The sequence below is a fragment of the Poecilia formosa genome, unplaced genomic scaffold, assembly GCF_000485575.1.
Source record: "Poecilia formosa unplaced genomic scaffold, Poecilia_formosa-5.1.2 Scaffold24, whole genome shotgun sequence".
Lineage (NCBI taxonomy): Eukaryota > Metazoa > Chordata > Actinopteri > Cyprinodontiformes > Poeciliidae > Poecilia > Poecilia formosa.
In genome coordinates, this window is record NW_006799963.1 from 947,671 (window position 1) to 967,867 (window position 20,197).

The window sequence follows — 20,197 nt, forward strand, 5'->3', positions numbered from 1 at the left end:
CTGCTTTGTTTTGTTTTTTAATCTCTATCTTTAATTTCTTTTTATTTCTCTTTCTCACTGTTTATGTTTTTATCTTTTTTTTAAAAATCTCTCTCTTTCTCACTGTTTATTACATGCTGTTTTTATTTTAATTATGTAAAGCACTTTGAAATGCCTTGCTGCTGAAATGTGCTATACAAATAAAATTTGATTGATTGATTGATTGATTGATTGATTGATTGATTGATTGATTGATTGATTGATTGATTGATAAACTATTATTGTACTAGTTGTGATATAAACTATTGACTAAACACGGAAACAAATACAGAGTTATCAGTCGTACCTTTGCAAAAAGGAAAAACAAATCCCTGACAAGTAATTGAAGGTCGAGATCTTCTTTAATTAAGAGGTTATGGCGCCATCTGCTGGCAGTCAGGTGGTACTTTTGGCCCCCTCACCGATTGTTTTCCTTTCAGGTCACAAAAGAAGCAGAACCTCCCTTTCAATTCGGGCTTTAAAGTAAGAGGGCAGGAATCAATCTGCACTCAGCTTCTTATACACAGACTATGAAAGTGACAAACGACTCCAGCAGGATTTCGAGAGGAACAAGTGAGATTATTGCTGATTATTTGTCCTTCTGTGCAGAACTAAGACAGAACTACAGGTACAAAAGAGGCAGTTGGTAAGTCAGCAAACATTTAACCAGAGACACAAAATTTACACGTTATTGTAACGTTATGTGATGCTTCTGCTGCTGCAAAAAAGGCCAGAGAGTTGACAGTCCAGTAATATTTGATTCAAACTGATTATTGCCACATATGTCTCACTATATGTTCCAACATAGACCCTGAACGTTACATAAAGGCTGTTTTTTTTTGTTTTGCCAAATGTATATTGCAAACATAATCTGTTGCTTCTGGCTCAACAACAATGAAATATGCAAAGATTTTAACTTCGACATTTAAGATAAACTCCTGCCACAAGAATGTATTTATAGTAAGCCTGATTTGTTTGAAGGGTTTTGTGATGATGTCCTAACCATTTTACTAAATATAAATAGAGAGGGCTTTGTGACATAATCGTGAAATATTAATAACAACAAGACCGGAAAGTTGATCCAAGACAAGCGACTCTCCGGGCTTGGGCCGAAGTCCTGAAAGGAAAAGTGACGTTAAAGGCATCAGGAAGAGGGCATTGTTTTATTCCTCGTTCCTCCACATCCGTGGTTGCCTGAGAACCAAAATGTCTGACTGAGGAACTCAATAGTTGAGTAGTTAAAAGCACTACACAACAGCTAAAAAGAAAAAGAAAAAGTCACTTTCTTGTCTGATCAGCAGCATAATCTTAAAGGACAAGATGCTGGCATCGATGCAAAACTGGAGGCAGAAAGCAAAAGAAATGAGTTTACCTCAACTGCAAAAATCCTGCCATGTGAACATGATGGAGCTGTGCAAGATAACACAAAGGGAGCAAAAATGACTAGAGGTTGGAGAGGAGTTGAGACTTGGGTGGAGGTCATCCTCCAATCAGGACAACATCCCCAATCAGCCAGTAGAGATCAGAGCGTACTGACGTGTTAGATAGCTCAGTCAACCTTCTTTCAACGCTCTGGACTCAGTTCGTTATAGAACAGGAACCGTCTTGATTGTGTTTCATTGAGCACAAGAATTAGGTGCTACTTTGTGATGGTGTGCCACATAAAGGTCCAATACAAAACAGTTAAATGTGCAGTGAAAGAAATGTGAAATAAGCTCAGGAGGTATGAATGTTGTCACAAGACGAGACCTTTTCCTACTCCGGAGCTGTCAATGGAGAAAGACGTTGGGTGTGGGAGTATTCCCTCTGCTGAGAGTTTTTCCTCTTGAGCCAGACGGTCGCCTGATTGTTCTGAGCTGCAAGAGGGAAAATACAGCAAACACTACAGTACATCAGATTACCCGGCCTTTGTGGAGTCTCTAGATGGTGCCATCTTAGGACGCTGAAGGACTTTCATTCCCGTGTGGCCAATGCCGATCTGGATTTAAAAGATGTTCGGTTATTGGATGTTTGTGCTAAACACACACCAGGCCATCTTGAGCCAAAGGTTAATGACCAATCTTGCAATTGTACAATTATAATTTTGTCTGAAAGAATGTAACCCAGGCTTTGTCAAATAGAGCAGCTTCTCTTACATGTCTGCAGAGGAAGTTCAGAGTCTGATCAGGATGCCTCTTGGTCACTCTCCATTGGAGATTTTTATTCATTTTGGCCATTAATAGACGGCCGGCCAGACTGACTTTACGTCATTATTTTAATCACTTTAAAACAGTGGGATTTCAGAGTTCTCCTATTTAAAAGCTTTCTGGGTAAAACTTGCTGAACTACTAGTCATAAAACGTCCTGTCTGTGTGTCAGAAGATGGACTAATTAATCTGCTTTTAGCTGAAACCGGAGTCCTGAATTCATGCAAAATAAATTGAACTTTTCTCCATTTTTTCAATTAATGATATACATTTTTTAGTTTGTAAAATGCAACTGTTAATCCAATGATTATTTTAATTGTCATTTTAACTTTACATATATATCAGGTTTGTCATTTCTGTTTCAAACACAGTGGTCTATCAGATTACGATGGCAGCTCAATCTGAGAACATGCTGACAGTCAGCATGTTACTGAGTGTCTTCTTTCTTCCAGGTGAGATGTTTGTTTGCTTCTCTTCACATTTAGAGACATCACATGAATCATTTCTATTGTGAAATGTTTGGTTCTGATATTGTTTAAAAGCTCCTCATGGTGAACTGAAGTTAGACGACATTGCAGTCGGGTTTCGCTCCACGTAATGTTGATCATTTGTCTGTCTTTGTAGGGGTTTTGACTGGCAACTGTTATAAACCACCGACGCTCTTCATCACTGCACCAGAGAAGATTGAAGCTCTGACTGGATCTTGTCTGCAAATTCCATGTAGCTTTAATACAAAGCACAAAAGATTTGATAGCAGGAGGACTGTCTATGGAGTTTGGATGAAAAAGAGCCTCAAATTTTCTCTTAATCAGAACGTAGTTATTTTCAACAGCAGTGAGTCAGTTAACACCTATCCACTGAAAATGATTGGAAACCTGGGAGAGAAGAACTGCACCACTCTGTTTCCTTACTTAAACACAAGTTATACAGACAAATACTTCTTCAGAGTCGAGAACGGGCAGTTCAGAGCAACAGCTTGTGCCAAGCCTCTTCAAATAACAGTTGAAGGTAAAAAAAAAAAAAAATACATACATACAAAATAGTATATAACATGAATTAATTTGGATAATTAATAAAGTCATAAAGAAAGTGTCGTGGAATGACACCTCTCTGGTGGGGAGGAAGTTGAGTCAGACTCGGACTCAGATGGACTCCTGGCCTTGGATCTTGTCTCTTTGAGAGGTTGGACACTTCCACTCTGGAGTTGCCCCTGCTGAGAGGTGCCAAGCAGGAGTGGGTATACTTGTTGCCCACCATCTTCGTACCTGTACATTGGGGTTCACCCCGGTGAATAAGAGGGTAGCTTCTTTCTGACGGGTTCTGACTGTTTGTGCTTAATTGCCAAACATTATTTCCAATTACCCACCTTTTTTGGAGTCCTTGGAGAGGGTACTGAAGAGCGCTCCTGCTAGGGACTCCCTTATTCTGCTGGTGAACTTCAATATTCAAGGGCAATGACAGTGAGACCAGGAGAGGTACGGTTGGGAAGAGCAATCATAGGCATGGATCTATGGTCACCTTGGGCGTGGGAGGAGTTCTGAGAGACCATGGAGAACAACTTCAGTACGGCTTTGAGGCAATTCTGGTCCACCGTCCAACGTCTCTGGGAGGAAATAGTGTTGGTGCACCACCAACACTATTTATGATGAGGGAAGGTATGCTGCTGACCTCAACTTGGGATGTCATGGGTGGATGAGCAGAATACTTCAAAGACCTTTTCAGTCTCACCAGGAGGTGTTCAACTGAAGAAGCTGAGCCAGGGGACCAATCTCTGGTACAGAGGTCACCAAGGTGGTTAAAAAGCTCCCTGGTGACTTGATCATCCACCACTGTATTATGTGGACATCGGGGCAGTTCTCCTGCAGTGGCAGTGGAGACCACAGAGTGTGTTCCAACTACAGAGGTCCTACCAGTCTAAATTAACTTTGTGGACTTAGAGAAAGCAATCAACCATGTTACTCGGGGAGCCAAGTGGGGGGTGAAATGGGAAAATGGGGTATCAGGCCCTTTGATAGGTGCTGTTAGGTTCTTGTTTGACTGGCATCACATCTTATTCTGCTTTGCCGACTGTAAGTTAGGCTCCTGTCCGGTGACCACAAGGACAAAGGATGACAAATTGCCCTTTGTCACCGATTCTGTTCATAACTTTTATGGACAGAATTTCTAGGCACAGCCAAGACATTAAGGGGTTCCCTTTTTGGTGGCCAGAGGATTGTGTCTTTGCTCTTTTCAAATAATCTGGTCCTCTTGTCTTCATTAGATCATGATCTACAATTTTTGCTGGAGATATTCTAGTTAAACTCATAGATAAACTCACCTCACTCATTTACAAAAAAGTGTAGACAATATTTTACCTTGTTCGTTTAATTGTAATCCTCAGATTCTCCTAGGAGTCCCAGCATTAATGTTCCCTCTGACCTGAAGGAGCATCAGTCTGTCACTCTAACCTGCTCAGCTTTCACTCCCTGTCCACACTCACCTCCTCAACTCACCTGCAATCTCCAACAAGACTCTGTTGGAAAAACAGAGAAAAACACAGATGGAACCTTTACAACTAAAATCCAGGAGAACATCACTCTGTCAGACACACATGATGGATACAACATCACATGTTCTGCCAGATATCCTGTGATTGGAGGAAGCAAGACAGCAGGGACAGAAATGACTCTCAGTGTTTCATGTAAGTGATCCTGTCAGCAGGTCATGGTTCAGCTGTTTGTGATCAATAAAGTTCATGTGTCTCATTTTCCTCAGATGCTCCTAAAAACACCTCAGCATCCATCAGTCCATCAGGTTTGGTGTCAGCAGGTAGCTGGGTGGAGCTGAGCTGCTCCAGCAGAGCCAAACCTCCACCCAGATTCACCTGGTTCAGGATCAGCAAACATGGAGACATTAATGTGTCTGTGGGGCCAGTTTATGGCTTCAATTTTACTAAACGGGGAGAATATTACTGTGCGGCTACAAATGATCTGGGGAATCAGACATCATCAGTGATCCATCTTGGCTATAAAGGTAAATATTTATCTACAATAAATAGATAATCATTTTAACGTGTCCTCAAACCTTTTTTGCTTTTACTCTTATCATTGAAGTTGTTTATTTCATTGAGGCTTGTCATCTGGATATATAATATGGATGGGCATTCTAGTTGGAGGAACTCTCATCATCTGCCTGGGTGCTTTATTTCGGTGAGTATGAGACATCGATCATCTCACTTATTTGGCTGTTTGTGTTCAACTATGTCTCTAGATGAGCATTTGATTCCCTTCCAATTTAAGCTTTTCTTTTGTAATAATTTATATTCACTTCATGCACCGCTTCTTGCTATATGAGATTTGAAGTTAATGTTAACGCCCTACTGTTTGCTTCTCTGTGTATCTAACTGTGCCGTCGCCTGAAATACAGCAGAATTGTTCTGAAATCTTTCTTCCAGGTTCATTAAGTCTAATCGTCCAGCTCCTCAACAGACTCATTTGGAGGAATTGTCAACTTCTGCCTACAGCACTGCAGTGAGTTCTCACTTGTTGATTTGTAATGCAAATTGCATAAAGATTAACACACCGGTAGCACAAATCTGTTTTGGCATTTCATTTCAATTAGACACTCTCACACCACCTTTTAAAACATTTAACATTCAAGCCTTTTTTGATTGCCAGATAAGCCTTTCTACTACATATTTGTGGTAGGAATAACACTTTGTCATCTCATGCTGTGCTATGCTTATGCATTACACACCTCAGGATGCTGGATGCATGAAAGTAGCCGTAAAACTTTCAGAACAACTTTCTGTCTGATTAATTTTGCAGCTACTTATCTGACCACTTGGGGGCACTCACAGACGGTTGTAATTATCACAGCACCTTATTTAAGTTTGCATCACATATTATGTAATATGTAATTTTGTTTTAATTACTGTTCAGTTTTTTGCATTCTAATTTTGCTCTCATTTCAATCAACTAAGTCTTGGTGCACTGCCATCTTTTCCTGGGTCCACCTTTAATTTAACTCTCACTGGCTATTATTTCAACTCGCGCAGCATTTTCACGACTAAAATTAAACCTGAATCCATTTCATCTCAATACAAATTTGCCTGTCTCGTTTTTATTTCATGATAAAAGCTAAAAAGTTTTTGTTATCATTCCAGTCATTCTGCATGAGTTTTTATTCGGTGTGGATCTACTTTTTCTAGTAATAAGGAAGTGGTTGGCTAAAAATATTGTGTAGAATTTTGATCCACAAAAGTAGACGTTTTCATAGAGCATTGAAAATTTAATTCCCAGGTTAAGTCCACCCAATAAAATGAAACTTTGATTTAAATAATTTAAATAACACGGTGATGTCTCGTAAAGTAACATATAACGTCAGGATGCAGCAGAACACTGTGAATACCTAACCTTATAATTAGTGTAAGAAAATTTCAGCTGATTAAGAAACATTATTTGTCCCCAGAGTCAACCCGGTATGGAGTTTGACGTCCACATGTCAGCCAGTAAATCTAAAGAAAGACTCCAAGATGGAAATATGAATTTCACCCAGAGCGGTCCTGAAGTTTCCACCTTCTCAGTGCAGGACAGCGGGCGGCCAGAGACAGTGTGCGGACAGGTTAAAGTGCTTGCTGACAGTCCAAAGGATCTCTGTGATGATGATGATGATGATGATGATGATGAAATTGCCATTTTGTGATTTCTTTTGGTTTATAGAGATGTTGGTTCCTGTAAAGACGGGAGAGAATTTCTTATTTTTTTCTGCTCACAGATAAATGATCATGGATCCTGAATTTTCCCTTCAACTCTCATGGATTTATCAGCTTTGACTTCATTATTGTATGAAATAATTAGCCCTCATGCATGACGTCACTTTCCAGCAACCCAGACAGTTTCAGACCATTGTCAGTGTAAAAGATTTCTTCTTCATCTGATGTTATGAAAGTGAACATAAGATACTCCTTCAGTTTTGACTACTTTAGCTATTAAATAAATACTTCAGTGTTTCTCAATGTCTTTATTATTACCCATCGGTTTATGGTTTGTGTTTTGTTTTTTGTTTATAGGTTTCTTTTAATTAAATTCAGTTAAGTTTACTTACATCGCGTCGTTTCTCAGCAGATGTTTCAAGGCAAAAATCTAATCCAATTTGTTAACAGTATCTTTGATTCAGACAGATTCAAAGTCAGTTATATTCATTCCTATTCAACCATAATTATAAAACAATGCAGACTAGTTCAGTTTATTATTCCAAATGTTTAAATGTTCTGTGTCCAAGGAAGCGTGAGGAAATAGAGAGCAACCATCTGTCACAACCAGCAGATTCTGTGACTTTAATAGTTATGGCTTCCAATCTATACCTTTGTTCTCTGATTTTATTTCTATAAAAGTATTATCCTAGTTAATATTTTTAGTAATTCTAGTCTATTTAACCCAGATATGGATTAATAATGTTAATTTTTTTGTTTGTTTGTTTGTTTGTTTTAACATTAACCTGTAGAAATATCTGCTGGTTTCATTCTTACTGGTGAGACCGACAGTCTTCCCCGTGCTCTTTAGTTTGTGTTAGTTTCCGAACCGGGCTTCCTTCCTGCGCGTCTTTGGATCTCTTTTGTTTCTTCCTGACAAATATTCACAAAGAGGAGGGCATTGTTTGCTGCTTTGATTTTTTTTTTTTTTTTTTCTCAAATGGGGAGGGGTAACTGTTTGGATCACTTTACATGTTATTAGGGGTGACATAAACAAACAATTTACTAAATCTAGAAAGAAATCTTGAACATTGGTTGCGTATTTATAAAAAAAAAATAAATAATCAAAATAAGCAAAAAGTAATTTAAACTGAATTATTGAGATAAGTGACCTAAAGCTTTCAATTTCTCTGCAATTTATTTTGAACAAAAATTCTGATTCAAATGAACTTTTAGATGATATTCCAATATATTTATTCAGTTTTGTTATATAGCTGTCTAATGAAGTTTATCATTGATTGTCAAAAACAAGGTCTCAGTTCCTCTATTATGTTTAGTTTACTTCTGTTATTTGCAGGAAATATTTGCAGCGCTTCTATTTTGGGTTCATAAGCTTGCAAATCTGTAGATGAAGTGACAGATGGTTGTTATGAACCCAACATCCGCCTATTTAACTCCACTGGCCTGTTATTTAATGTTTTAAAGACAAAAAGCGAAATGAAACAGTAAATGTTTTCAAAAGGCACCATTTATTTTTCAAGTCACTGTTCCCACATGTTAAGATTCTTATACATTCCACTTTTATATATAAAAAAAAAACCTTGAAAACACCTGATAATCTCTGAGGCATTTATTGGTCCGACTTTTCACAAACTGAGTGTAAACATCAGCCGAGATTTGATATCATACCGTTTAATCACAATCATTACACAAGTGGCAGAGAGAATAATTTGTAGAAATCTTAAAAAACTGTAGTGAGGAGTTAGCAGACATCTTCATCAAGTTGAGCTTAACTTAATATTAAAATGCATTTTATGACACTATTAGTTTTTTTTTTTTTTTTTAAATAAACAACTTTAAATGAGTAAAAACTTTCTTTAAAAAAAAAGCTCTTTGGTCTTCAGTCTGTAAACTCTACAAAGGCACTTTACGGTCACCCTGATTGGACGTCAGCAACATGCCGGCAGGTATGTGTGGACGGAGGTAGTGATGTTAGAGTCCTTCTAAGGATACGTTCACACTGCAGGCGAACTGACTCAAACCTGATCTTTTTTTTTTTTGAGGAATGTGGGAGGTCGAGTTACCAGGTCAGACTTTTTAGAATAAGTGTGAGTCTACATGTGGTGCTGAATCTGACTCATACTATTTTCTTGAGTGCTCTTTCCAGCATCTCCACGTCACAGTGATGTGTCGCCCCAAACAAAATGCTGAATTTCGCTCTCTTTTTACTGGTGCAATTCCTTCTCAGTGCCTGCTGGCACATTAAAGTAAATACACTTTTTTTTTTTTCATGTTTCCTCCACCAAAGATTGCTGTGTTACACTATAGTTGTTTTGCACATTCAGGTCAATTTGTAACCGCGAACAGTCGCCACAGAAGTCAAATACGGGCAACATTTTAAGAGTAATGGAATGAAAGGCTGTGCAAAAACAAAAACAAAACAAAAAGATTTGATTCCAGAAAAAAATCAGATTTGAGCATCGAGATCTACAGAGTGAACGTGGCTTTTGAAAGTAGGTACAAGTTGAACTGCAAACTGAGCCGCCTTTACGCAACTGTTGCACCATTCATAGTGTCCAAAACGTAGTTATTGCATTTTTGAGAACTAACCGTGTTCACAGGCACAGAGAAGGTTCAATCATCTGATCTAAAAACTTGTTCATGTCTTCATTTATCACAGGAAAAGCTGTTTTCTCAGTTAACATGATCTCCTCTGCGCCTGTGAACCCAGTCATAGACTCTAACTGACCCTGATGAATCCCATTTCCTGAGTGCCTCTCTTCGTCTGGATTAGCTTCTTGTCCCTGGCTCGTCTAAGCGTGGACTCTGTCCTCCAACGCCTTCAGCTCTGTCTCCACCTGAGCAGGCAGATCAGCACCGACCTGCTGAGTGAAGTACGCTCTCAGCTCCTTCGTCTCCTTCTGCCAGAAAGGTTTGGGCACATCGAACAGGGCGCCCATATCCACCTTGCTGCCCAGACCTTTGGTGTCGATGGCGCCATCTTCTGGCAACCAGCCAATGTAGCTCTTCTTGGCCGCTTCCTCTTCCCTCTCTCTGCCGCAGCGCTTGAAGATCCACTCCAGCACGCGGGCGTTTTCTCCGAACCCAGGCCAGAGGAAGGCGCCGGTGGCGGGGTCCTTTCTGAACCAGTTGACGTGGAAGATCTTGGGCAGCTGGGTGGGGGCCTTCCTGGTCTGCATGCTCAGCCAATGGGCGAGGTAGTCGCCAAAGTTGTAGCCAAAGAACGGACGCATGGCGAACGGGTCGTGCATGACCACCTTACCTGGAGGAAGAGCAAAATAACACAGTCGATCAAAAAAAGGGCCTGGGAAAAGGTTACATAACAGTGCAGGGTTTCAGCAGGTTCCAATTTAAGACTTTTAAAGACCATTACGAATAAAATTTAAGACCTAAATACAATAATGTAAGACTTTTTATGGATGTGCAGCATTATTAATCCCCAATTTACCAGTCAGGTGGGTAAAGACATGTACCTTTATGCTCTGCAGCTGCTGTGGCCTCTGATCTCATTGCAGCTCCAACAAACACTCCATGTTGCCAGTTGAACGACTCGTAGACCAGAGGGACTCCTGCAAACATCAGCATTACTTCATGTTCAATGCTGCGCTGGGTTTGAAATGTTATTAAATGTACCAAAGTACAATGATTACATTTGGCCTGTAATGGTTTTCTTATGCGGATGGAAAATTTTGAATGTTATCAAAATTTCAAATATTTGGAAAAAAATAACTTTTAGTATGAGTATATAGATAATTACTTATAAGAGTAGCAGCAGTTTTGCTGAAAAAAAGTCTTAAAATAATATTTTCTTTCCTACATAATAAATAAATGCTTCATTGTTCTAAATTATATAGTGTGTTTTCTATATGAATAGAGCAAACCTTCAGGCCTTCTGCCTCCAAAGATGATGGCGTCGATGGGAACCCCTTCCTCACTCTCCCACTGGGGGTCAATGATGGGGCACTGACCCGCCGGGGCACAGAAGCGTGAGTTAGGGTGGGCACATGGTGTGGAGCTTCCTGGGTGCAAATAAGAAAGATTGTACATTACATTATATTATGTTTGTATATTACATTCTTCAATTTTTAAAATTGGAACTGACATTACTTTAGTACACCACAAGATGGTGCTATACTCACTAAACTAAACTTTGTGGCAGAACTAGTAATATTCATAAAAGTGTGTAGAAAAGCTTGACTTAGGAGAATTTATCGGTCTTTTACGATCTAGAATGTTTGAATATCTGAGTCTGGTTCTACCTGGTTTCCATGTTTTGCCGTGCCAGTCGGTGAGCGTAACCCCAGCTGCGGGGGGCTCCAGCCCCTCCCACCACACTCCTCCGTCGCTCGTCTCGCCAACATTGGTAAACACCGTGTTCCTGGAGATGGTGGCCATGGCGTAAGGGTTGGTCTTGTCCGAAGTGCCCGGAGCGACTCCAAAGAACCCGTTCTCTGGGTTGATGGCCCTGAGTTTGCCTACCAAGACCCGACAAGCTCGATTTAACACACAGGGTCATGAGGGATGGCGTCAGTGTGTATCTTGATAGGCTCACGCTCACCTTGACTGTCGAACTTCATCCATGCGATGTCGTCCCCAACACACTCCACCTTCCAGCCAGGGATAGCAGGCTTCATCATGGCCAGGTTGGTTTTACCGCAGGCGCTGGGAAAGGCCGCCGCCACGTAGCGCTTCACGCCCTGAGGGTTGGTGATTCCAAGGATCTGGAGATGGAAAAGAGTTGTGAACAAAGATAAAAGAGGTTCCACAGTGCATGGACACTGTTGTAATATCTTTTTTCTTTTTGGTCTCACCAACATATGCTCAGCCAGCCAGCCCTCATCCTTGGCGATGCGAGAGGCAATGCGGAGGGCAAAGCACTTCTTCCCAAGGAGAGAGTTTCCTCCATAACCGCTGCCGAAGGACATAATCTGCCTGGTGTCCGGCAGGTGGGATATTAGGACTTTGTCTGGGTTGCAAGGCCAAGAGTTGACCAGAGGAGCTGGAGGATGAGAGAGTTAGAAAGGTGAATGTAAACACAAACGCATCCCACCTGAACTTATTCAGTCCGTGAGAACGTTTGAGTACCTTTGAGCGGGAAAGGTCGTCCTAATGAGTGCTGACAGCGGACAAACTCTTGTCCTTCATATAGTTTCTGCAGAACAGGGGAGCCCATGCGCGTCATGATCCCCATGCTGGCTACGACGTACGGCGAGTCTGTCACCTGAAAGATCCGCAACGTGTTCACGACAAGATCCCTGGGCAATAACCATAAAACTACACAGATTCTAATTAGGCTGTAACATAAACCACAACAATAAAGTCCAACATCACAAACAGTCACAACTAAAAAAAACAGCAGGGTTATTGTTTTATTGCAGGTTTTTTTGCTGAGTACAAGGCATTTAGAGAACAGATAGTACCTGGACGCCATATTTACTTAGTGTTGAGCCAACAGGTCCCATGCTGAAGGGAATCACATACATGGTCCGACCTGCAAGGGGAACCCAGAGGTAAATATACACATTAGGGTTGCTGATTTCCAAATTATTTCTGATAAATGTCGGCAGTAATGCTTGTATCTTTAATGTTAGAGCAGGGTTCATGGCCTCTTGTACCATTACAAATACCTTATTTTACTAGAAGACTTACTTACAACAGCAACCACTATTAAATAAGCATGCTAAAGGAATTAAAAGACTAAATATTGCTCCATATCATGTAAAGTTCTCAGAAGTTCACGTGTGGGTTCCTGTCCCTATACCATAAAGCATCAATGCTTCATCTAAGCACATGAAATAAAAAACTTCAGACTGTTTTCTAAACTGACTGAAAGCAGTTTTAAAAAATGATGCCAAACTGCTGGATCTCGACCACAGATGAAGTGCAAAACAAAACCAAGAGCTGAGTTAAGGAAAGTGCAATAAAGACAAGAATTGAACCTACACAAGTGTAAACAGGAAAGGTTTTGTTGCCTTACGAAACAAACTTTAGTATTAATTTTAAACATTCCGAAGGATCAATTTTAGCCCCTATGAAGCAACAAAACTGAATGGCAATATTGATGGATGTGACCAGAAGGACAAAGTACCCATCTGTTCAAACATACAGAGATACTGAGGGTGAAAGACTAAAGTTGCTTAAAGTTGTAAGGATGATCTTATGTATATTTTTAAACACCATATAGTTGGTTGTTTATTGTGGAATATCCTTCAAAATCTGAACTTGGGCACGGCAGTGGCTAACAGGTAAAGTGCATGACCCTTGCATGGAGCCCTCAGTCCTTTACGCAGCAATCACGGGTCCTGCATCATTTACCTTTCCCACATGTCTTCCCTTCTCTCACAAATTACTTTCCTTTCATTTTGCTATGAACTTGAGCCAAAGAAAACCCTTTAAAAAAATGAAAACTTAAAAAGTTGAAGGTGGCAAAGAAGTGAGGTTAAAGGCATCGTTCAACCTACCTGCCATGCACCCTGGGAAACGGTCTTGTCTGGCTTTCTGCCAGTCCGACTCGCTCATCCAGCTGCCCAGCTGGCTCTTCACCCCTCCAGCAGGGATGGGGATGGTGTCTCTCTGGTTTTTGGTTACAATCACAGTTTTGCTCTCCACCCGGGCCACATCCTTTGGGTCTGTACGGGCCAACCAACTGCCAAATAGAAAACTTAGCTGCAGAACAACTGCTTCAGAATAAGCTATCGAGGAAGATCGGCCAATCATTCGTGCAACTCCTACCAGTTCTCGTATTTGGGAAGCTTCTTGACCATGCCGTCCCTTTCCAGTTCGGCCAGGATGTTGGCCGTTTCCTCAGGAGTACCGGTTACGACGTGGACGTTGGCGGGCTTGCACTCGTCCACAGCTCCCTTCACAAAATCAGCCACGGCAGGTGGTAGAGAAGGGATGGAGGCCAGAGACCGGACCCCGACACTGGCCCCAACACCACCCTGCCTGTAAGAGTAGAACACCATGCTTAGACTCAAAGTGACTAAACTTTAATGAAGAGGTAGTGATCAACTACTCCTGGTTATTTGCTCATTGCCATACAGAGACCCCCTTCCTATAAGGTACACCTCGTGTTTCAGAAGAAACTTGTTGTGTCGAGTCACAGATGTATCCTTCTGCCTGAGAGTGGACAGACATTTCCCATGTACTTGTTTTTCTAGGGCTGCCAAGTGTAATCTAATGTTTCCATGTGACTGCAGGGGGTAGCTGTGTCTTGAACTGCTTTATGGGAAAAAAGGGTGGATTGGTCTTTTTCAGTTTGGGCTGAAAACCTCATAATGACATCTGTGGACAAAGAGAGGCCTGTGGGGGAGCCAAGCTATTGTTTGTCAGCAGCATAATATTCATGTACACGAGCCAGTGAGTGGTGGTTGCCATGTTTACTGGTAAAACACACACCTGTGTGCGTGTGTGTGTGTACCTTCTGCCTGTTCACTACCACAGAACATACAGTGTTATCTGCTCTGCCGTGGCCAACTCCATGTTGTTGCTTATTCTTTGTATATTCAGCAGCCATTAGCAATTAAAGATGACTATTACAACAAAATTTAAAGTTTAGCTGGTTTAACAGGCAACACAAGTCCCAAGCTTTCATTTCAGGGATGTTTGGTCAAACACAGGCACGTGACTCCCAGGTGGCGTCTTTGAGTGTTTATTAAGCGAACACCAGGCCCACAGAAATACTTCAATAAATGCATGCAGATAAACTCGTAAATCTGGTCTGAACATACAAAGTGTACGTGCGGCAGGTATGTTGATGAACGTGTGTCATCACAGCACGAGAGCAAAGAACCAGAAACTAGTTAATAAAGTGGAGGCCAAAACCTTCTTTGAAGTTGTGCTTTGAGAATTGCTTAACCATTGACGTGAGAGCAATTAATCATCAACACAGTCAAGCTTGTGCTGAGAGTGCAAGTAAATGTGCCACAAGACTCAGAGTGGAAGTGTCCATCTTTGGTCTTGTTATCTTGGAGATAAACTGGAAGTTACATCAAGCAGCTGGAGCGCAGGAGGTGGTCGGCAAGAAGATAAACCCTTTTTTGGTTTCTGAATACCGACGGTTGTGGACCATCGGTCTACATAGGTGTACGCAGCTGGGAGTTGAACCAATGAATGTTCACAATGAAAACACCGACTTTGAATGTTCCACGTGTACCATATACTGTCGTGTTTGCCATATGATTTTTATATTTGAGCATGTTCCTAGATGGGTTACCTTTGGACCTCAGATAGGTGGGGCTGATAGACATGCAGGTTTGCTGATATTTGGCCATAAACTACATCTACAAAACACAAGACAGCTGCTAAGATCTTCCTCCAAGCACACAATGCCCACCGCTTTGTTTTTGTTAACTTGAAGTTGTGAAAACAGAAAAACAAAGTATTTTTAGTTTCCCCTAAAATATTGCTCAAGTCTTATGTTGTTCTCTTAAACCCCATATTGTCTATTGTCTTGCCCAATGAGCTGAATTAAATAAAAACCACTAATGATTTGTTGTCAGGCCAACAATGTTTGGTTAGAAAAGCACAAAATGAACTTTCAACACAATTAAATTGTTTGTGTGGGAGCTTATTGGGTACTCAGTATTAAAAAAAAAACAGTGGCTACAGAGTGAACACAAATGATTTGGAAGCTGTGAGAACATAGCTGCTCTCTAGCTGGGAAGGTTAGAACAACACTGAACATTTCTAAGGGGGTATTTTGAATTTGTTTTATAAACCTAGACTGCAGTTGGTTATCTTTAGTCCTTAAGCTGATCAAAGATGAACTATATACTATTTGTGGTCCATTGTGTCTAAAATATTTAAAAGAAATTGCAGCTTGGGAAGCTGAAACACCTTTGTACGTTGATACTGGCTAGCATTTACAAAATAGAAAATCCAGGATTGCTGTTGATTTTCCTTAGCGCTGAACCCCCAGAAGCAGAGACAGCAAATTTAGTGTCTCCTCTTAAGTGTATTAATGCATATTTAGGTACATTTGGTTTTGGAATGATAGTTATAAATTATTTTAGAGAGGGTCTCACATATTCACAGATTTCAGGTATTCATGCACAGTTGAGCTCGCCAACCCTTGTGAGTTCCTCTGTAGTTCTATGTTGAACACAACTAGCGATTAGCAAAATCTTTATGCTGTTAGTGATTTGGTTTTATTTTTATGACAGTTCTTCCTGTTCTCACAAACTACTGCTTTTACCTCGCCTCCTTTTGTCTCATTTCGTCTCCTGAGCCGGACGCATCGTAGCACCCCGACATTTCACATATTGACCTGCATATTTAATTATTCATTGAGCTGAGCAGATCAATTACAGATCAGTGAAGTGGAAACTGAACAAAAGAACCTGCCACTGTCTTCTGACCTACAGGACAGACAGACCCCTGCCCAGAAAACTTCAGGATAAAGACCCTCTGTTCGCCTTTTTTTGTGTGTGTGTGATTCTGGATGAAACAGTCTCTTCAGTCAGCTCTGCAGTGAGTCAGTCTTTTCACCACACAGGCAATCAGTTATCCACGTTATTCCTGTCATGCTGTTAATTACTGTAACTGGTGAGGTATAGCTAAACATTATGATGACTTTGTCTCGGACTGAGAAAGGAAATGACCCGGATTGGATTTTGACTTAAATTTGTTAGAGAAGCTTGTTAAAAATTAGAGTTACATGGTGTATAACTGATAAGACTGGATTAGTCGTTTTGTTCTTTCTTCTTTTAAGAGGTTTTGCGTCTTTTTCAAGCTGGTGACCTTTGCACTAGTTTCCCCCCTCCTCAAAACTGCTTCCAGTTCTCCACCCAGTTCCCATCCCAGACCAGATATGCTGAAGAATGTCGCCTCACGGCACGTTTTGCAAGATTAACGAGGTTATAATCTGGCAGGAGGAAAACGAGACTATCCAGCAAGGAAAACATGGAATCCTGCTTTCAGTCGTAGGACGTTTCCTTGAAAACGCACACCTCCGATTCGACAAGCCAATCCACACACAACGCAGGCCAACACACCTCCTCTCCCACCTCACCACCCCTGCCTGACAGATCCTGGTTGAACGTCGAGGGGCCAGAGTCTGAGGCGTCTGAGGCAAGCAGCAGCGTCACAGCAGACAACATGCACACTTGTTGAATTATATTTCGCTTCCAGTGACAACTGCACTCGGCAACAGGCCTTCAGGTAGAAATACAAACAGAATGCCCCATTGATGCTCACACACTCACACACACGCACGCACGCACACACACGCACACACACACGCTGCACACAAAGTGTCAGTGTCTCTTTGGCATGCACCTTTAGAGATGAAGTAAAAGCACACACTATTTGAACTGGTTGCTCACTTTCACTGCAGGCTTCCTGTGTGATGTGGCCTCATCACAAAGCCTCCGGCGTGCAAGGGTAAAGAGAATGAAGAAAATGAATGAAGGAACGGAAACTGAACACAAATTCACTGCTTTGGCAAAAGACACAGAGATGTTGTTTTCCTGAAAGTCAGTTGACGTGGAGCCGAATCAAGTCCGACTAGTTTCTGACTGCAGCCCGCAGAAAAAGTGGGGAATCACTTTTTCCCCACTTTTCTTTTCTTCAAGAGTTTCCAATAACTCTTGAAGAAAAGGTTTAAGACGATAAGTGGAAGTAAACAGAGTGGACAGATTTCGCTGTCAAATAATAATAATAATAATAATAATAATATCAGATTAGTTGAACTGCATCAGAAAATATTGAATGACACGAGTAAAATACTCACCTTCGTATAACTCCTAATAAAAGGCACGACATCTTTTGGTGCTAAACTTGGACTGATAAGTTTAAAAAAAAAACGGCAAAAAAAAAGCCACATAAAAGTTATCTGCGGTGAGGGGGGAAAGGCGAATGACAGCAGCTAAAGCTCTTCACAGCTCATATCTGTTCTCTCACTGAGGACCTTGTACTTTGCTCCAAATGAAACGCATCAGAAGCGGCTCAGTAGATGCTGTCCTGCCTCTGCTGACCCACGACCGGAGCGGACTGATGGCTCCACGGCGTCCCCACGCTGCTTTATCACGGTGAACTGCAGACGCTGGGCTCGTAAGCTCGCAGAGGCGGGGAGGAGGCGCTTCTGGCGGAAATTTACATATGTTGTTGTTAGTTGGCTTGTCCGCAGTTTGTGTCCATGCCAATGATGTCCCTAAACCAGGGTGCTCGCCCTGTTCCTCCCGGATGATGCAAGCCCCGACAGTTCCTGCACTACAGCACGTAAAAACTGACGCAGAGAGGCTCCGGAACAACCCGGAAGCACGAGCTCAAGCGCGGAAACAAACTCAAAACAGACTCCTTGTGCTGTTCATACACGGTGATAAACACGTTTCAAGCTCGGTTTTTAGCTCTCTTTTTTTTGTCAAAACATCACAGTTTAGGTCTTTTAAGTCGTAAAATGTGCGTAAATCCAACGCATCTTATTTTATTATTATTTCTAGTCACTCGAAAATAACTTCTTAAACCTACATAATGGAGACCTGGGATGACTGTGTCACTTTTTGCTTCAGCTCATTTAACTCCTTCTTTCTTGGGAATAAAGTTCTCAAACCAACACACGTTTTTACCTGAAATGGCTCTAATAGGAAGCCCTGTAAGTGTACTTTGTTGCAACTTGTAACAAATGCAGTGAGTTGAAACAATGAGACAAAATAGCAGCTACATTTTAGATTCCATTTTACAAGTGTATCTGAGAAGTAGAACTATGTCTGTCACTCTTTATGATGGACAGAAATTCAAACACCGCTCCTGTTGACTTTATAGTTCTCGCTGCATATTCTCTGTAAAGCAACAAACAGACACGTGGAGTCAATTTCTGACATTTCTAGACTAAAATCAAGCTATTGGTGATGTACTCTTGATGTATTAGGGTTTGAAGTTGATCACAAATTGTTGGTTTCTGTTCCTCGGGTTCTCAAGAAAATTAAGATCTGGCAGGTTTTCTTGTCACAGATCGAAAATTCAACTCAGTTTACTTATGTACCAACTTACAATAAATGTGGTGTGATGGTACTGTACAGTACAGATGATGACTTCAAACGTGTTCAGTTAATACCCGTTTAAATAAAGCATACAATACAATCATATGGGGAAAACATAGTTAAATACATAATAAACTAATCAAAATGATAACGCAAAACAGACACATTAACATATAATGCCAGTTGGTAGATGGTTATCTTTCTGAGCCAAATGTGTGGAGTCATTGATTTTGCAGTAATCTTTCCTATGGCAGGAGTTGCTAGTTGTTAGAGTCGTTAGAAATTATTGCAATAATTCTCAATGTTTCACTTGTGACAAGGTGTTCCATTAATGCTGAAAAGATCGTCGACGTTTTGTGGCCGGATTGTTGGAAGAAGTTACTCTGACAGGACCTTTGCCTTTAATCAGGACTGTGTCCTTGAGCAGGATTGGATCTGAATCAGCCCCACACATGTATCGCATCACAATGCTTTACTGTAAAGTTGTCCTTTCTGTGTCAGGTAAACATGTTTTCTATGTGACCTAAGCAACAGGAAGGATTAAATAACAGCAGAAATATTATCTTGTACATTATTTTCCATCCAGCAGAATTTTAATCTCTTTTTGGGGGTTTTGGGTTAAAGTTGCCTGTCTTGTTACAAACCCATTGTTGGAAAATCATACTTGACCATACTTTTTGCAAGACTGATGAGTGATTGCTTTTAATATAAGAGAAGCCATGTTAAAAGTAACTGCAAAAGCATCTACTTCTCTTTTTCCAGCTACCTATATAGTTTATAAGACAAACCAAAACAACTACGTACTTTGGCAAAAATTCGGAAACTTACATGTTCTCCTGACATGTAAGAGATGCTGCTTTTCACTTTCTCGTTTATGCAAATGTGTTTAGTAGACCAGCTCAGAGATAGTCTCAAAGTCTAGTATTCTGGGCCTCTCTGTGTTCTGACTAAAGCAGCAATCTAAAATGTTTCCAGCTGTGAGAACACAACACCAGCAGATCCCACAAAATGTAGCTGCAGGAAAGTCCAGACCTAATTTTTTCTACATATTGCCAGCACATTGTCCGATGTTCATGTGTGGAAACAGTTGTTGAAACTATAATTACAGAGCCGCAGCTGATTTGAGACAAACGCTAAAGGAGGTTTAGCACAACAATATTTCAGAGCACAAACAGTCTATGGCGAGCTAACACACAGAAACCCTGCGCTGCCAGACATGCAATGACACTTAACTTGTGGATTACATTGTCTGGCACCACTTCTGTAGACAAAGTGCAATTTCTACCAAAACAGCTTAAAGGCCAGGAAGAAAATAAACC

The 20,197-nt window shown here is 41.0% G+C and overlaps 2 protein-coding genes across 3 annotated transcripts; one reads left to right on the plus strand and one right to left on the minus strand.

The window, feature by feature from the left end:
* The first annotated feature begins 486 nt into the window (after positions 1-486).
* On the plus strand, positions 487-18,142 carry LOC103135317 (myeloid cell surface antigen CD33-like). Its single transcript, XM_016669408.1, has 6 exons — positions 487-664; positions 2,576-2,656; positions 2,829-3,212; positions 4,585-4,884; positions 4,959-5,103; positions 17,771-18,142. The coding sequence occupies exons 2-6, from the start codon at positions 2,593-2,595 to the stop codon at positions 18,042-18,044; spliced, it is 1,167 nt and encodes a 388-aa protein (XP_016524894.1). The 5' UTR covers positions 487-664; positions 2,576-2,592; the 3' UTR covers positions 18,045-18,142.
* On the minus strand, positions 8,387-17,808 carry pck2 (phosphoenolpyruvate carboxykinase 2 (mitochondrial)). Of its 2 annotated transcripts, XM_007547961.2 has the most exons (11): positions 17,630-17,808; positions 13,630-13,842; positions 13,359-13,543; positions 12,318-12,388; positions 11,983-12,118; positions 11,709-11,896; positions 11,456-11,618; positions 11,157-11,372; positions 10,779-10,916; positions 10,371-10,466; positions 9,690-10,159 (listed from the first exon to the last, which is right to left on the minus strand). In XM_007547961.2, the coding sequence occupies exons 1-11, from the start codon at positions 17,659-17,661 to the stop codon at positions 9,690-9,692; spliced, it is 1,908 nt and encodes a 635-aa protein (XP_007548023.1). In that variant the 5' UTR covers positions 17,662-17,808. The 2 variants fall into 2 exon arrangements, with proteins under 2 accessions (XP_016524887.1, XP_007548023.1); XM_016669401.1 differs by lacking the exon at positions 17,630-17,808 and having other exon boundaries at positions 8,387-10,159.
* Positions 18,143-20,197: the final 2,055 nt, after the last annotated feature.

Coding starts and splice junctions, on each gene's coding strand:
- LOC103135317 (XM_016669408.1), top strand. CDS start 2,593: ATGGCAGCTCAATCTGAGAACATGCTGACAGTCAGCATGTTACTGAGT. Junction 4,885..4,958: donor AATGACTCTCAGTGTTTCAT/GTAAGTGATCCT, acceptor CATTTTCCTCAG/ATGCTCCTAAAAACACCTCA. Junction 5,104..17,770: donor AAACATGGAGACATTAATGT/GTCTGTGGGGCC, acceptor CAGCAGCTAAAG/CTCTTCACAGCTCATATCTG.
- pck2 (XM_007547961.2), bottom strand. CDS start 17,661: ATGTCGTGCCTTTTATTAGGAGTTATACGAAG. Junction 11,619..11,708: donor GGCTGGCTGAGCATATGTTG/GTGAGACCAAAA, acceptor TTCCATCTCCAG/ATCCTTGGAATCACCAACCC. Junction 10,917..11,156: donor CGGCAAAACATGGAAACCAG/GTAGAACCAGAC, acceptor ATTTGCACCCAG/GAAGCTCCACACCATGTGCC.